This window comes from Gymnodraco acuticeps, unplaced genomic scaffold (assembly GCF_902827175.1).
Source record: "Gymnodraco acuticeps unplaced genomic scaffold, fGymAcu1.1, whole genome shotgun sequence".
In the NCBI taxonomy this organism is placed as follows: Eukaryota; Metazoa; Chordata; class Actinopteri; order Perciformes; family Bathydraconidae; genus Gymnodraco; species Gymnodraco acuticeps.
In genome coordinates, this window is record NW_022989743.1 from 60219 (window position 1) to 75197 (window position 14979).

General features: G+C 41.0%; 1 protein-coding gene across 2 annotated transcripts; it reads right to left on the bottom strand.

Moving 5' to 3' along the window:
• Nucleotides 1-300: 300 nt before the first annotated feature.
• LOC117538180 (NLR family CARD domain-containing protein 3-like) lies at nt 301-14883 on the bottom strand. Of its 2 annotated transcripts, none has more exons than XM_034204871.1 (14): nt 14815-14883; nt 13480-13564; nt 12887-12994; nt 12403-12510; nt 12126-12215; nt 11830-11916; nt 11548-11655; nt 11245-11296; nt 9492-9720; nt 6495-8292; nt 6151-6324; nt 4201-4353; nt 4059-4105; nt 301-3620 (listed from the first exon to the last, which is right to left on the bottom strand). In XM_034204871.1, the coding sequence occupies exons 2-14, from the start codon at nt 13548-13550 to the stop codon at nt 3055-3057; spliced, it is 3591 nt and encodes a 1196-aa protein (XP_034060762.1). In that variant the 5' UTR covers nt 13551-13564; nt 14815-14883; the 3' UTR covers nt 301-3054. The 2 variants fall into 2 exon arrangements, with proteins under 2 accessions (XP_034060762.1, XP_034060001.1); XM_034204110.1 differs by having other exon boundaries at nt 12108-12215.
• Nucleotides 14884-14979: the final 96 nt, after the last annotated feature.

The following is a 14979-nucleotide window of genomic DNA, read 5'->3' on the forward strand; positions in this document are numbered from 1 at the left end:
CTGTATCGCACGGCAGTAGAGCGGGGAGCCCGGAGTGCTCTGTTTCAGGGCACTCTGTATTTCGTATTGTATTTTTTACTGTATTAAAATCAGATTATTGTTATAACTTTTATGCCGGTGTTTTGAACTCCTTCTTTTATTAAATCTGACCAGGCTCATCTAAAGGACGGCGCGGAGCAGAGGTGGGCTTTAAGCCACCACTACTGTGTTTGCTCCTACACTCTGCAGACCGTTTACATGCAGAAAAACCTTCATAACACAAGGGGACGGGTAATAACCAGAAAAGCATGACATGGGACCTTTAAGAGCTGTCATTTTATTTCCTACATTCACAAATCTTCACTTTTCAAATACATAAACATTAAACACTGAAGTAACTTGTTGAGAGTTCAAGATTTCCCTTATCAATATCTGAAGTCTATTTCTTTCAGTTTGCGTTTTTTGGATAACTTTGTTAAATTGGGATAATTGCTACTTCCCACAATAAAAAGGTAAAGAGGAATCTGGTGAAATTACATGAGTGAAGACATATTACAACAATTAACAAAAATATCACATAATATTTAACAATGCATTTGGTGAAAGAAGGTAAACAGGATTGTTTTTACAATTTCAGATTTTGAAACTCCTGGTCTGTTGTGTTACTACAACCTTTAAAATTATAAATGAAACGAGTACAGAGAAAACGAAATGGTTCATTAAAATGTACATCAAGTCAAAGGCAAAGTCAACTTTATTGTCAATCTCAAAATATGTTTGTACACAGGAAGATCGAAATACTCTTTCCCAGGTATATAAAAAAACAACACATCGAAATGCAAGAACAATCAATATTTACAAAAAAACACAAAATAACCAATCCAATCAACAGGTTAACTGAAAATATAGTTCATAAACTGGTAAGTAATATCTACTTATCACATGCTTTTCAAACAGTGGACCTTATTATCCAATATATGAGTTCATATAATAGATTAGTGTTGGAAAAGTTACCACATAAATTGACTTAAGTACTATTAAGAGGTACTTGTACTTCACTTGAGTATTTTCATTTTATGCTATCATATATTTATATTCCACTAAAACTTGGGAGCAAATATTGTACTCTTTACTAATGTACATTTATTTGACAGTTACATATTTCTTTGCAGGTTAATATTGTTAAATAAGGTTAGAAATGTTAAATGAATTATAATGTACTATAATGGGAGACCTAAACTAAGATACTTCTAATAATACATTGGATTTGTATAGCACTTTTCCTAATGCTCAAAGACACTTTACATGAAATCAGAAACAGTACAAAGAGTATAAGTAATTAAAGTCAGCTTTACCAGTTAAAATATATAAGTGTCAGATTAATGGATCAATACCTGGAAAGTGCTAAATGAGGAGGTTACGTGATATTTCATGATATATATCCACTGCATGACTTTATAGGTGCTGTTACGCCCGACTCATAGGCTGCAACAAAGATGGGAGACCACCAGACAAGTTAAGTGTAACAAAAAGCATATTTATTTACTACAACCAAAGGTCTTCAAAGAAACCTAATAAACACAGTCATCAGTAATGATTGCATGTCCGGGTGTGTGAAACTGTGCAGAAACAAAGACGCGGCCGAGAGGGCAGTATGGGTTGGTGTTGGCTTTTTATGTAGACGGCCCAGGAAGGTTTCTCATTTCTCTATTTCCCCTCCTCGACTCCTATCCTCGTGTCTTAGTCCCGCCCGCAGGAGATGCGAGCGGAGGAGTCGAGGAGGGGAAATTAGAGAAATGAGAAACCTTCCAGGTGTGGCTTATCAGGTTGATCACCTGAATGACAAACAAGAGCCAGCCAGCAGAACACAAAGGCAGAGACCCCTAGTGGAGTGGAGGGGGTCGTAACGGTGCCCAGTGGATTATGCTAGACTGAGGACTAGGGCTGGTGATGCAATGATACCATGAATGAATACAGATGTGTAGTAATGTAATTAATTGGAAGAGCTGGAGATTAATATATTGTTTTAAAAAAGTATAATATGTGCAGCCACTACAACAAAGAGCTTATATAATAACAGGGCATTGAGAGACACACAATTATAAAAAGTACATTATTCACTGCAACCTCAAAAGAGAGAAACTCAATGTAATTATGTGCATACATGTACAAAATATACAACATATAACCATGAAACTGTAATTCATTCATTGAAAAACAAAATCTGATTTGGTTACTTCTTCACTTTGACTCAAATAATAACATTTTAAATAATACAATCCAAAATGTTGAGCTTATTATTATGATGATACTATATTTCAGCCTGTGTCCTAACTAAGTCCTGCATGCCATGTTTTGTCTAAATTGGCATAACATGTAATATTACAATGATTCAACATTTAAAATTCTGTTTGCCTGATGTTTCACTGTTTAATGGTTTATACGATTATGTATTTTAAAACGTCACTTTTTAAAATGAAAGTGCACTTAGGTACATTATGGTTGCAGGTAGTAGCTGTTAACTGATTAGCATTCAGTTTGTTGTATACACAAAACGATTGTATTCATGATACATATATATATATATATATATAACCCGCTCAAAGATAGAAAATCCTAATCTCTACTCTTTACCGTCGAGATTTAACAGCAATCACCTGGCAGTTTTTTCAATGCTTGATTTCTTGTGATTTCATTTTTTTATATATCAGAATTTTCCATGTCAGCAAAATGTTTTCTGTAAATTAAAATGTTCTCTTTTTTTCGACATCGCCGGCAACTGTCGTTTTTTTCACTCACTTTTTTATCACTTATTTGTACTGTTGTTTTTTGCACTTTTTTCGACATCTCGGCATCTTTTCATTGGTCCTCCTTGCTTTTAACGCTTAAGGGCTTCGCTCAGTAACGCCATGTTTTATCATCATACTGTTAGAAGTTGTGGGTAAATCCCTCGGGCAAAGTCTGCAAAAATGTTGACTTAGTAAATATCTGCATGAAGATGTGTCACAGTGAGTCACAGCACTGGACGACTTGAAAGTGCCCTCACAGGTTTTAGCAGGAAAACGCGCCTCAAAGTCAGGGGGTCTTGATATTGGGGCTTTGTTTCCAAATCTCACACAAAGACATTGACGAGTTCTGCATGTCCATCCTTACCCTGAAGGCAGGGTGGAGCAGCTCGGTGAATGTGGTGTGGAAGGTGTGGATGTGGGTGACTTTGTCTGCAGAGATCCTGTAGAAGGACAGAGTGCCAGCAGGCCAGTCCAGGTACACCCCCACTGTGTTCGAGATGGGGACAGGGATCTGTTCTCTCTTGTTACTGTGCAGGATAGAGTAACCATCTTTTTCAGAGCAGCTCAGACTCCAGGAGTGGTCATTCCTTCCAAGGCAGCAGTCCTCCCTGTCTCCTCTCCTTTTGATTCCTCTGTAAGTCACTCCTATATAAACATGTCCTGTCCATCCTACCTCAAAGTAACTGCGACCGTCCAGACCATCTGTACACAGAACCTGTTTCCAGTAGTCAAATCTCTCTGGATCATCAGGATATGGCTGCGTCTCTCTGCTCGCTGTCAACTTCCTGTTGTTGTCGGACAGAATGAGATTTTTGTTTGCCGTCTTTGGGTCCAGTGTCAGTTTACGGGCGTCTGATGGAGAGAATATTAGCATCGTTAATGTGAGCATTTCAGCATCTGAATGTTACCTTCTAGCTTGGATCACAGCTAGACACGTGCATGACTGTAGATTCCAAGAGCCCTTTCAGGACTACCTCATTTGAACAGGATTTTAGACTTTTCAGTTCGGACCAGTGAAACCAGGTCCGGACCAAACAGCCCACAAAGTGAACCAGTGAATGGTAGGCTTTGGGCGCCATTGAAGATTTTCAATATTTTATCTCACAAGGAGGTTGCAGCAGTCCAGGCAGGACATGCGGATCTTTAAGCATTTGGGCTAGATCCTTATTTAGAAAGGGATGCATCCCTATGGTGTTGTTCAAGATACATTTACAGCAAGGTTTTCTAAGAACAACAGTTTGTCATCCTGTGTTTCAACCTGTTCACTTTCTTTAATAAAAACACACTTACACTTCCTTAGACCCGGTTTCATTAACTGCTGTCCACCATGGTCCACCCTGGGGTGAAAACAAAGTCAGATCAGCACTTAATGACTTACTCTAAACTACTTTTTGAGCTACTGAATAAACAAACTCAACCCATGTGTCCATACCTGAGAGATTCAAATCTTTCAGCAGAAAGAAGTTTCACTCCTTTGTTTCCTGGATTATTGAAGCTGACGTCCAGCTCTCTCAGGACGGAGTTGGATCTCAGAGCAGAGGCCAGAGAAGAAAAGCCTTTCTTTGTGATCAAACAGCCTGATAACCTGCACACACAATTAAGGGTTTTATTACAAGAATATAAAATGTGTTGAAGACCTTTTGTTAACAGGAGATTTGTAAAGAACAAGGCCGTAAATCCAAGGCCATGCCAATGACCCCTTTCCCACTTACTCTGGTGCATTATTTTTACACAGACTGTTGTGCACTGTAGTGCATATCAGACTTGGAGTACTCGAGTCCTGGACTCGGCCGATTTTCAGGACTGTAATGGATTTGAACCCTTGCATTTTTGCGCATGAGGACTCGGACTCTAACTCGGACTCTAACTCGGACTCGCACATTGACGATCGGACTTGGACTCAAACAAGTTTTGTCTTAAAGTGGACCTATCATGATATTTGTAGGCAATAGCATAGGTCTCAGATATATACAAATATATTAAAAACATGTCTATGAAGTGTTTTGCTCAAAATACCAAACAGATCACCCATTCTAGCCATGCCTCATATCCCTCTGTTTCACTTCCTGTTTCAAAAGTGCTGATTTGGGGTATAAAGCTTTAAAAAGGAGGGGTCTGAGCTCATGGGGACCCGGCAGCTACTGTCTAAACTAAATACTGCCGTGATGAAACGCCATATCATGGATTATCAAGGATTCTCTCTGAAACAGTTTGGAGCTCAAAGGCTTTCTTTCTTGCCGGTTATACCACAAGGTGAGTTCCTTTTTACTTCCTGCTTCTTCACACACATGCTCTCCAGTACAGGTTAGGCTGTAAGTACGTGTGCAGCGAAAAGTGTAGTGTGTGAAGAGACGAGAGAGGTGCAGTGACGCATCCTAAAACCCGGAAGTAAACTGTGCATTGTTTCAAGCAATGAGATTTCTCCATAGGATTTTAGAAAATAGCTCAAAATAAGATCTGTGGGAAACGTACCTGTTAGATAAATGCACGTTTTGTTCAGCCGGATAATATCCACATGTCTACCCTACTTTTATAATTTTCTAATCATAAATCTAATCGATTAGATTTATGATAGACTTTTGAAACTACAAGAAGATAAGGAGGACTTTTACAAAAAAGTAAGAGATTTTTGTCCAGAAGGATAGGCAAATGGACTTCATCTTCAAGTCAAGACCGCAATTTTATTGAAAATGGGATCTTACTAAGAGAGAACAATTCAATATTTAAATGATAACATTTAATTTTGTGGGTATCCTTTTGTTGAACTGTCTGTTTAAAATTAATCGAAGCATCAGACTAAAGAGGCTTTTGAAAATAATATTATATTTTTGATTTAGGTCAAAATATAATATTTGTAAACCTGAAGAGTCGGTGCCTCACTGCACGTCACTGCAGAAGCTTATGTATAGACATCTACGTTTTTTGTGCCCCACCACTTTTGTACATATAAAAACGCCACTGGACACACTACCCCGCATCGTGCTGTGTGCTTTTACAATAAGAGCAGGCAAAATGCCCTTCTGTAAAAGGATGATTGATGAAAAGACTGGGACAACGTCACATTTCATGAGCAAAAGTTCTGTTACATTCTTTACTATCAGTATCTAGGCTCCTAAACCGTAGTTTGGATGCTCACCGGCAAGTTCTGACGCAGCTCGTCTTTTATTTATCACAGGCTTTTATTTATCACGGAGAAAAGATGAACGGTCCGTTCGGGTGCCGATGGAAACATCTGTTTATTGCTGGTTCTCCACAGTTAACAATAAACAGACACTGTAATACATCAAACTAAACTGGACACTTCTCTTTCTAAATACTTTGTCTATCTATTTGTATAGCACCTTTCATACAACAATTGTTAAACAAATGAATGAACCCTGACCTGAGAGATTTCAGTTTACAGTGTGGATTCTGCAGTCCTTCACAGAGCAGCTTCGCTCCTGAATCCTGCAGGTCGTTGTTGCTCAGGTCCAGCTCTCTCAGACTGGAGGACTCAGAGCTCAGCACTGAAGACAGAGCTTTGCAGCTTTTCTCTGACAGATTACAGCAATTCAGCCTGAAGAAGGATTGGCAACAAAAACGTAAGATGTTTCTTTAATATTTCATATTCATTTTTTAGAATGGTTTAGATAATAAATAATGCTTCACAATAATTAAAAGACTTAAAATAGTAAGTAATAACACCCCAAAAAAATCCCCCTTGGAGCACCCTCATTTTCAACCTACAGAGCTTTGGTGGAGGCTTTCACCACTGGCATCAGCCTCAGAAGATCCTCCTCTGAATCTGAGTATGTCTTCAGGTCAAACACCTCCAGATCGTTTTGTGAAGACAATAGGATGAAGACCAAAGCTGACCACTGAACAGGTGACCACTTATCAGTGGACAGAGAAGTTGAATTCAGGCCTTTCTGGATCTCATGAATTAGTGAACTCTCGTTCAGTTCATTCAGACAGTGGAAGAGATTGATGCTTTTCTCTGCAGAGAAATTATTTTCGATCTTCTTCTTGATGTATTTAACTGTTTCCTGGTTGGTCAGTGGGCGGCTTTTTGTCTGTGTCACCAGGCCTCGTAGGAGTGTCTGATTGGTCTCCAATGAGAGACCCATGAGGAAGCGGAGGAACAAGTCCAGGTGTCCGTTTGGACTCTGTAAGGCCTTGTCCACAGCACTCTGATAGAAGTGTTCAGGTCTGACTCCGATCAATTTAGACCACAGTGAGGATCTTTGTTCTTCTGACAACAGATTGACACCAGAGTTGAAGAATGTCAGATGGACATGAAGAGCAGCCAGGAACTCCTGGACGCTCAGATGGACGAAGCAGAACATCTTGTCCTGGTACATTCCTCTCTCCTCTTTAAAGACCTCAGTGAACACTCCTGAGTACACTGAGGCTGCTCTGATATCGATGTCACACTCCGTCAGGTCGGATTCATAGAAGATGATGTTGTTTTTATTCAGCTCCTGAAAAGCCAGTTTCCCCAGAGACTCGACCGTCTTCCTGGTCTCTGGACTCCAGTGTGGATCTGTCTCAGCTCCTCCATCATACTTGACTTTGTTCACTTTGGACTGAACCACCAGGAAGTGGATGTACAGCTCAGTGAGGGTCTTGGGCAGCTCTCCTCCCTCTCTGGTTTTCAACACATCCTGCAGAACTGAAGCAGAGATCCAGCAGAAGACTGGGATGTGACACATGATGTGGAGGCTTCGTGAGGTCTTGATGTGGGAGATGATGGTGTCGGCCTTCTCCTTATCTTTAAATCTCTTCCTGAAGTAAACCTCCTTCTGTGGGTCAGTGAACCCTCGGACCTCTGTCACCATGTCCACACACTCAGGAGGGATCTGATTGGCCGCTGCAGGTCTTGTTGTTATCCAGAGGCGAGCAGAGGGAAGCAGCTTCCCCCTGATGAGGTTTGTCAGCAGCACATCCATTGAGGTGGACTCTGTGACATCAGTCAGGATCTCAGTTTTGTGGAAGTCCAGAGGAAGTCGACATTCATCCAGACCGTCAAAGATCAACAGGACTTGGGACTCTTCAAGCCTCCAGACTCCTGCTTTTTCAAATTCAGGAAAGAAGTAATGAACAAGATCCACCAAGCTGTACTTTCTTTCTTTCACCACATTCAGCTCTCTAAAAGAGAAGGGAAATATGAACTGTATGTCCTGGTTGGCTTTGCCTTCAGCCCAGTCCAGAGTGAACTTCTGTGTTAAGACTGTTTTCCCAATGCCAGCCCCACCCTTTGTTATCACTGTTCTGATTGGTTTATCTCTTCCAGGTGAGGCCTTAAAGACTTCTTCACATCTGATTGTTGTTTCTGGTGTGTCTGGTTTCCAGGATGCTTTCTCAATCTGTATGACCTCGTGGTCTTTATTGGCCTCTGCAGTCTCTCCCTCTGTGATGTACAGCTCTGTGTAGATCTGGTTCAGAACGGATGGATTTCCTGCTTTAGTAATCCCCTCAAACACAAATTCAAACTTCTTCTTCAGATTAGATTTGAGTTTAGGTTGGCCCATTGCAGCAAGAAATTCTACAAGACAAAAAAAAGATTAGGGGCTGTACACTGGCCGTGTTTACCCCTAGTTTCCACTGGGTCCGTCTGCGGCGTGTTACAGGCGCGTTGCGGCTGCGCCGCGGCGTCCGCAAGGATCGCGGCCACTCTAGTCAATGGGTGCTATTCCACCAGACGCGCCGCGTTACGGCTCAGAAGCGTCCCAGAAGCGTCTCGCCGCTGGGCTCCGCTCGAAATAGGATTGAAGTCTATTTTTCGACGCGACGCAGCCGTAAGGTAATGTCGGGCAGGAAGTGGAACGGTGACAGCATCCGGCCCACCCCCCAAAACCTGTTCCTTCTCCTCCCCCCATCCCTCCTCTGTAGTCTTTCCAGTAGGAGAATAAAGGCCAGCGTTCTCCTTCGGTTTACAGGCACTGTGTGTAAATTATATAGAATAATTATGATGATGAATGCATTTTTTTTACCGCTAAAATACAGCAACCCACCAAAACCGCGCCGCAGCCGTAACGCGCCGCAGACGGACCCAGTGGAAACTAGGGGTTAGGCTTGCATATTTTCATTATTGTCAACAAAGACACGGCTGGAAATGAGAAAGCAACGCCCAGAGTTGAAAGTTAAACGTTGGGAAGGACTGCACTGCTTGTAATGTGAAAAGGAACAACCAATCACAGCCGAGAGATATCTTGACTTTTGTAAATATTGGTATGCAGCCAATAGGCAGAAATTGTTTATTTTAGTGACATTACACTGACTTGAAGATCTGTCCAGTGTTTCACCTTTCTTCATTTTATAAGAACCACTGATCAAATGTGACACGAACATTAATAATCTCTGCTCTTGTGTCTCTCAAGTGCTCGTGTCATGCACATACCCACACACACCAAGAGCAGAGCGAAGCGAAGCAAACTGCGTTTTCTAGGGAAAACAATGCTGTCCCATGGACAATATTTTAATAGAACTTTAAAAACCAACACCTGGAAGATAGGATGGCACTGTTCGCTGGTTATGGTCACTTAGCAACTAAAGGCGAAAGCTGCCTCAGCGCCCTTGAAAAGTCGACGCAACAGTAGGCTCTTTCTGCCCGCCCGCAGCTAGACAAACAGCCTTCGATGGTGTGTTAAGCCAGTATGTATAGGTCTAATGCAGATTTGAATATTGACAGTAAACTGTAGACGTGTGAATCTATGATTTTAACATTTATTTTAAACGTCTTACTGTTTCTCAGTGAGTCTGCCAGTTCCTCTTGCTTCATTGTTCTCAAGAAGTCCAGTGTGATCTTCAGAAATGCCTCTCTTCTGCTCCTCCTCTGCTCTTCCTCTTCCCCATCAACCACTTCTTCAGACTTACCTTGGCTCTCGAAGCATTCTGGGTTATTAGTTCTCAAAACCTCCTGGAACTTCTTAAGCTCTTTCTTCAGATAAGCAAATATATTTTCCTCAAGATGCTGCAATTCAATAAAATTGACATAGGTCCAAAAAATTCATTAATAATCATTTTTGTGTCACTGTTGCAATTCACTTGCTAACACAAGAAAAACAAGCAAGGTCAATAAAACGTACGTAGAGGTTCTGATCACTACTCCAGTGTCTGCTCTGATTCTTGCACAACATGTCGACGCCCGGCGATCCCCATCCCACCCTGCCCCCCCCACCCAGAAAACCTTTTCCTCCCAGCGGTCCAAACCCCTGTCATTAGCCTGTGTGCTCATATTCAGATTGTTGCTAACTTGCGTTGGCAGCAGTTAACATTACCAGTAAATAGCTGATAGTTGAAGCGGAGTTTCTAGAGAACATCAGAGGAAACCCAAGGAAACATTTAATTCATTCAATATGATCCAATTTTACTAGGGCTGTCAGTCGATTAAAATAGTTAATCGCGATTAATCGCACATTTTTGATCCGTTCTAAATGTACCTTAGAGGAATATTTTTCAAGTTTTGAATACTCTTATCAACATATAAGTGGACAAATATGCTTTATACAAATGTTTATTATCATTTGAACAATGGCAAATATTCTCATGAATATTAAACACAACAACCTGTGTGTGTGTGTGTGTGTGTGTGTGTGTGTGTGTGTGTGTGTGTGTGTGTGTGTGTGTGGTGTGTGTGTGTGTGTGTGTGTGTGTGTGTGTGTGGTGTGTGTGTGTGTGTGTGTGTGTGTGTGTGTGTGACTGGATCGTTGGAGCTATGTGCAACTCAAGGCATATGCTCGAACGGGAGCTGCCTGGACGCTGCAATCATGTTGCGCACTATCCGTGCTGAGTGTGCTGACTTCTCGTACAATGTCCCACTGTCTGGCTTCCTGCATAAAGTCAAGTGCTCGGCGCAGTTGTTGGCGAAATGTCGCTCCTCTGTTTTCAGTTAAACAGCTCCTTATATCCGTTAGCGCAGCTAGCTAGCACCAGATGCTAACAACAACAATACACGTAAGGTCTCTCTCTCGCTCGCTCGGGCCACACATACACACACCCTCCCGGTCCTCCCAACAGCCAGTCGGTGCCTGCCGGTGAGCGTGGAAGTGTGGTCTGTAGCAAGCGGGCGGCGGGAGCGGGGCTGTCAGCATCAGCTTGTAGATGGTATTTTAAACTCGATGCGCTCAAACTATGGGGCGGCCGAGGAAAAAAATACACGCGTTAATCGCGGGTAAAATAATTAGTGGCGTTAATTTTTTTTTGAGTTAACTTGACAGCCCTACATTTTACTAAAGTGAACTTAATGCCGATAATCTTACAATCTTTGCACAGGAGACGTCACGACTCGCACTTCAAGATTACATGCAACGTGCAGGAACATGCGTTTTGGCCGCAGAGTGGGACTGAGAGAGGCACCTTTCTCCCTATTACAAATCAGTGTAGCATCAACATAACTTTGTAGTTTCTCCAAACTGCATGATCTACTGCATGAATATAAGAACACTACCTCAAACAATTCAATATATTACATTAAAAGGCGAGCATGTTTACACACCATGAATATGGAGTCCAACTCTGTATGAACCTCTGAAGTTTCCTGTTGATCCCTGGGGAGAAAAAACTCATTAGTGTTTGATTTAAGTCAAACAAACACTGAAGAATGTAAGTGTTGCAATACATGGAGAATTGACAAAAGACAGGCTAAGATGTTAGAAGCTCATTGCCTGAAGAAAGCAGGTGTTACAAGTTAGAACATTAACTAATCGTAGCCACCAGGTGTCAGACCGTAAGCAAGCATATATAGTGTTGTTGTATCCTTTCTAAGACAATATGAGCTCAAAAGGTCCGGTTAACTTACTGAGGAATTGAATGTTGCTGTTGGAAAGCTGTAGGGTAATCCATGGAGCGGTCGCTCTTCATGGACACACAGCTCGGTGCAGGAGAATCTCCCTGTTTCGCTTCAGTCCTGAAAAAAGGTGATTTGATAAAAGACAGGTAGAATTATCAGGAGCAGAGAGATGGTGTTACAACATTAACTAATCGTAGCCACCAGGTGTCAGACTGTATGCAAGCCCACATACAGTAGTTTTGTTGTATCTTTTCTAAGACTTTTTAAACTCAAAAGGTTCAGTTTACTTACTTGAAAGCTGTAGGGTAATCCATGGAGCGGTCACTCCTCATGGACACACAGCTCGGTGCAGGAGAATCTGCTCTTTTCTCCTCAGTCCTGAATGAAATAGAGAATTGACAAAAGACAGACATAAGTATTAGGAGCTTGTAAAAGGTACATGGAAGAAGGTTTTACTCGTTACAACATTAACTAATTGTAGTGACCAGGGGCCAGATTGTAGACACGAACATATAGTATTGTTGTATCTTTTCAAAGACAATATGAGCTCAAAGGTCCGGTTAATTTACTTAGGAATTGCATCTTGCCGTTTGAAAGCCATAGGATAATCCATGGAGCGGTCGCTCTTCATGGACACACAGCTTGATGAAGGAAAATCTACTCTTTTCTCCTCAGTCCTGAAGAAATGGAGAATTGACAAAAGACAGGCTAAGAAGTTAGTAACGTATTGCCTGAAGGAAGCAGGTGTCACAAGTTACAACATGAACTAATTGTAGTGACCAGGTGGCAGACTGTAGACAACACATATAGTATTGTTGTATATTTTCAAAGACAATATGAGCTCGAAAGGTCCGGTTAACTTACTTAGGAATTGAATGTTGCTGTTGGAAAGCTGTAGGGTAATCCATGGAGCGGTCACTCTTCATGGACACACAGCTCGGTGCAGGAGAATCTGCTCTTTTCTCCTCAGTCCTGAATGAAATGGAGAATTGACAAAAGACAGGCGAAAGTATTAGGAGCTTGTAAAAGGTACATGGAAGAAGGTTTTACTCGTTACAACATTAACTAATTGTAGTGACCAGGGGCCAGATTGCAAGACAGCATATATAGAATAGTTATATAGTAAGGGCCCGTGTCCACATGCCATATTTTTCTGAGTGCTGGTGAGTTTGTGACTTTTATTTCCGTCCTCCTTGCTCTGCAGCTGTCAGACTGAGCAGTGAAGCACTTTCATGCAAAGTGCAGCAAGATTATTCAGGTTGGTTGTAATGGTAAAACTAACAACAAATGTCTTACATTTTAAATTCCTTATAGGTAAATTTGAGCTCAGAAGGTTCTGTCAACTTACTTAGGACTTAAATCTGACTGATTGAAAGCTGTGGGGTCCCCTGTGGACCGGTCACTCCTCATGGACACGGGGGATGGTTCAGGAGAATCAGCTCTTTCCTGCTCAGTCCTGAAAGAAATGGAGCGTTGAGAGAGAGGTGGAAGAATATGAAGCTCAATGACTGAAAAAAGATCAGTGTTATTTTTGGGTGATATAAATAAAATATCTTAACGAACTTAAGAAAAGCTGTCAACAGGTGTAGTGCACATAACACATAGCGTTTGTCTTTAAAATAATATTGAGGCTGCAAAATATTTATTTTATTGACGTGGTAAAACAATAAAACCATATAAAAATCCAACAGACGTTAATGGTGAACTTTGGTACACTTATCTGCTGGCCGAAGGTCATATCAAATATAAAGATAAAAAGTCACAAGGGCCTCCAAGGCCACATTTTATATTTCATAAGCAAACAAGAACAAAACCATTCCAGTAAAGTGATCTTGATTATTGTAATCATGTGGCGGGAAGAGAAACTGACACCATATTCTGCTAAGTGTATGCAACTGTCACTTTTCTGAATCAGTCACATCTCAGAGATCTTCCTCTCACCTCTCATGTCCCTCAGACAGAGTGCTGCTGGAGGGCGGGACACCCCCCTCTTCATCCTCAGATTCACTCATGGTGCAAACAGGACCTGAAAACACATCAAACATGTTGTGTTAGCAGGAGTCATTACAGAGTTATGATTTAGGTTGGAATCAATCAGGACCTTCAATTCCCTTGAGAAAATAAAGACGTGTATAAAAACATATTAAATGCAAAGAAGTATTCAGATCAGTTTCTACAATAGAAAAACAACAGATTTAAATACAAAATAAAAACCTTGCCTTCGCATTAAATTGTATTTATAAAACTATTCAGGTCGCTTTCTGAATACCTCAATAAGCCTATAAGCCTTAAGGGTTGTTGTCCTTCACCTGCATATTCTGTTATCAGAACCTTTTATGTGCTATTTGTAATAAATCAATAAAAACTAATCAGTTAAATAGTACCAAAAAAATACAGATTAAAAATCCTGCCTAAAATATAAATTGTACTATTTCATTATTTGCGTGGGGCCACAAGTTGGCCAGAGGCCGCCCTGGGAGTGTGTGTGTGTGTGTGTGTGTGTGTGTGTGTGTGTGTGTGTGTGTGTGTGTGTGTGTGTGTGTGTGTGTGTGTGTGTGTGTGTGTGTGTGTGGTGTGTGTGTGTGTGTGTGTGTGTGTGTGGTGTGTGTGTGTGTGTGTGTGTGTGTGTGTGTGTGTGTGTGTGTGTGTGTGTGTGTGTGTGTGTTGCATGCATGCAGCAGCACCGTGTGTGTAAACTGCTCCGCGCTCTCGCACACAGACGGGGCAGAGAGATTGGAAAGATCGAAAATACATCATATTTTGTAGTCTTATTGCATATCAGAAACGGAGTTGGCGAAACTAAAACTGCAATATAATGTTTATGTAGCAATAATACAATAATACATATGACATATATTTTTCAAATGTCAAGAGTTTCCTGTAATTGGAAATAACACATTACGTTAAGATCTCCTTATAAAACAAAATGTCCGACAAAGATAAACAACAACTTTTATAATAATATCACTAACTTTAATTCAGCTTTGGTTGTGGTAACAATGTACAGCAACACAAAACATCGCGACCAACCGTCACATTAACGGTTTATAAAGCCGTTAAAAAGTTTTCTAGAACAATGAGGAAGTTTGTGCTAAGCTAACTGAGTCCTAGCTAGCATACACGGTTAAAGATATTTATAAACTAGATAGCATTCGAGGTAACGTTACAGCACGAGTAGTATTACATAATACATATTTAATATGTAGTGAGACTGAATCAAAGTGTTCAATAATATACGTGTATATGTCGATGGGTTTAATCCGCAGTTCAGCTTACCTTTAGTGCGCAGTTATTATTTGCCAAAGTGAAAGTGAAATTTAACATGACTAAAAACATAACAAGGAGGTGTGACACGTCAGTTGGAGGTTGGTTGTATAGAAAACACACGGATTACAGGGAGTCAGGCATTAATAAAATGTGTTTCTGAAATCATTTTTTAAT

Excerpts from the sequence above, each read along its gene's own strand:
- LOC117538180 (XM_034204110.1), bottom strand. The coding sequence starts at position 13,550 with ATGAGTGAATCTGAGGATGAAGAGGGGGGTGTCCCGCCCTCCAGCAGC. Across the intron at positions 9,721-11,244 it reads AGTTGGACTCCATATTCATG|CATCTTGAGGAAAATATATT; the intron begins GTGTGTAAACAT and ends ATTGAATTGCAG. Across the intron at positions 6,325-6,494 it reads AAAGCCTCCACCAAAGCTCT|GCTGAATTGCTGTAATCTGT; the intron begins GTAGGTTGAAAA and ends ATCCTTCTTCAG.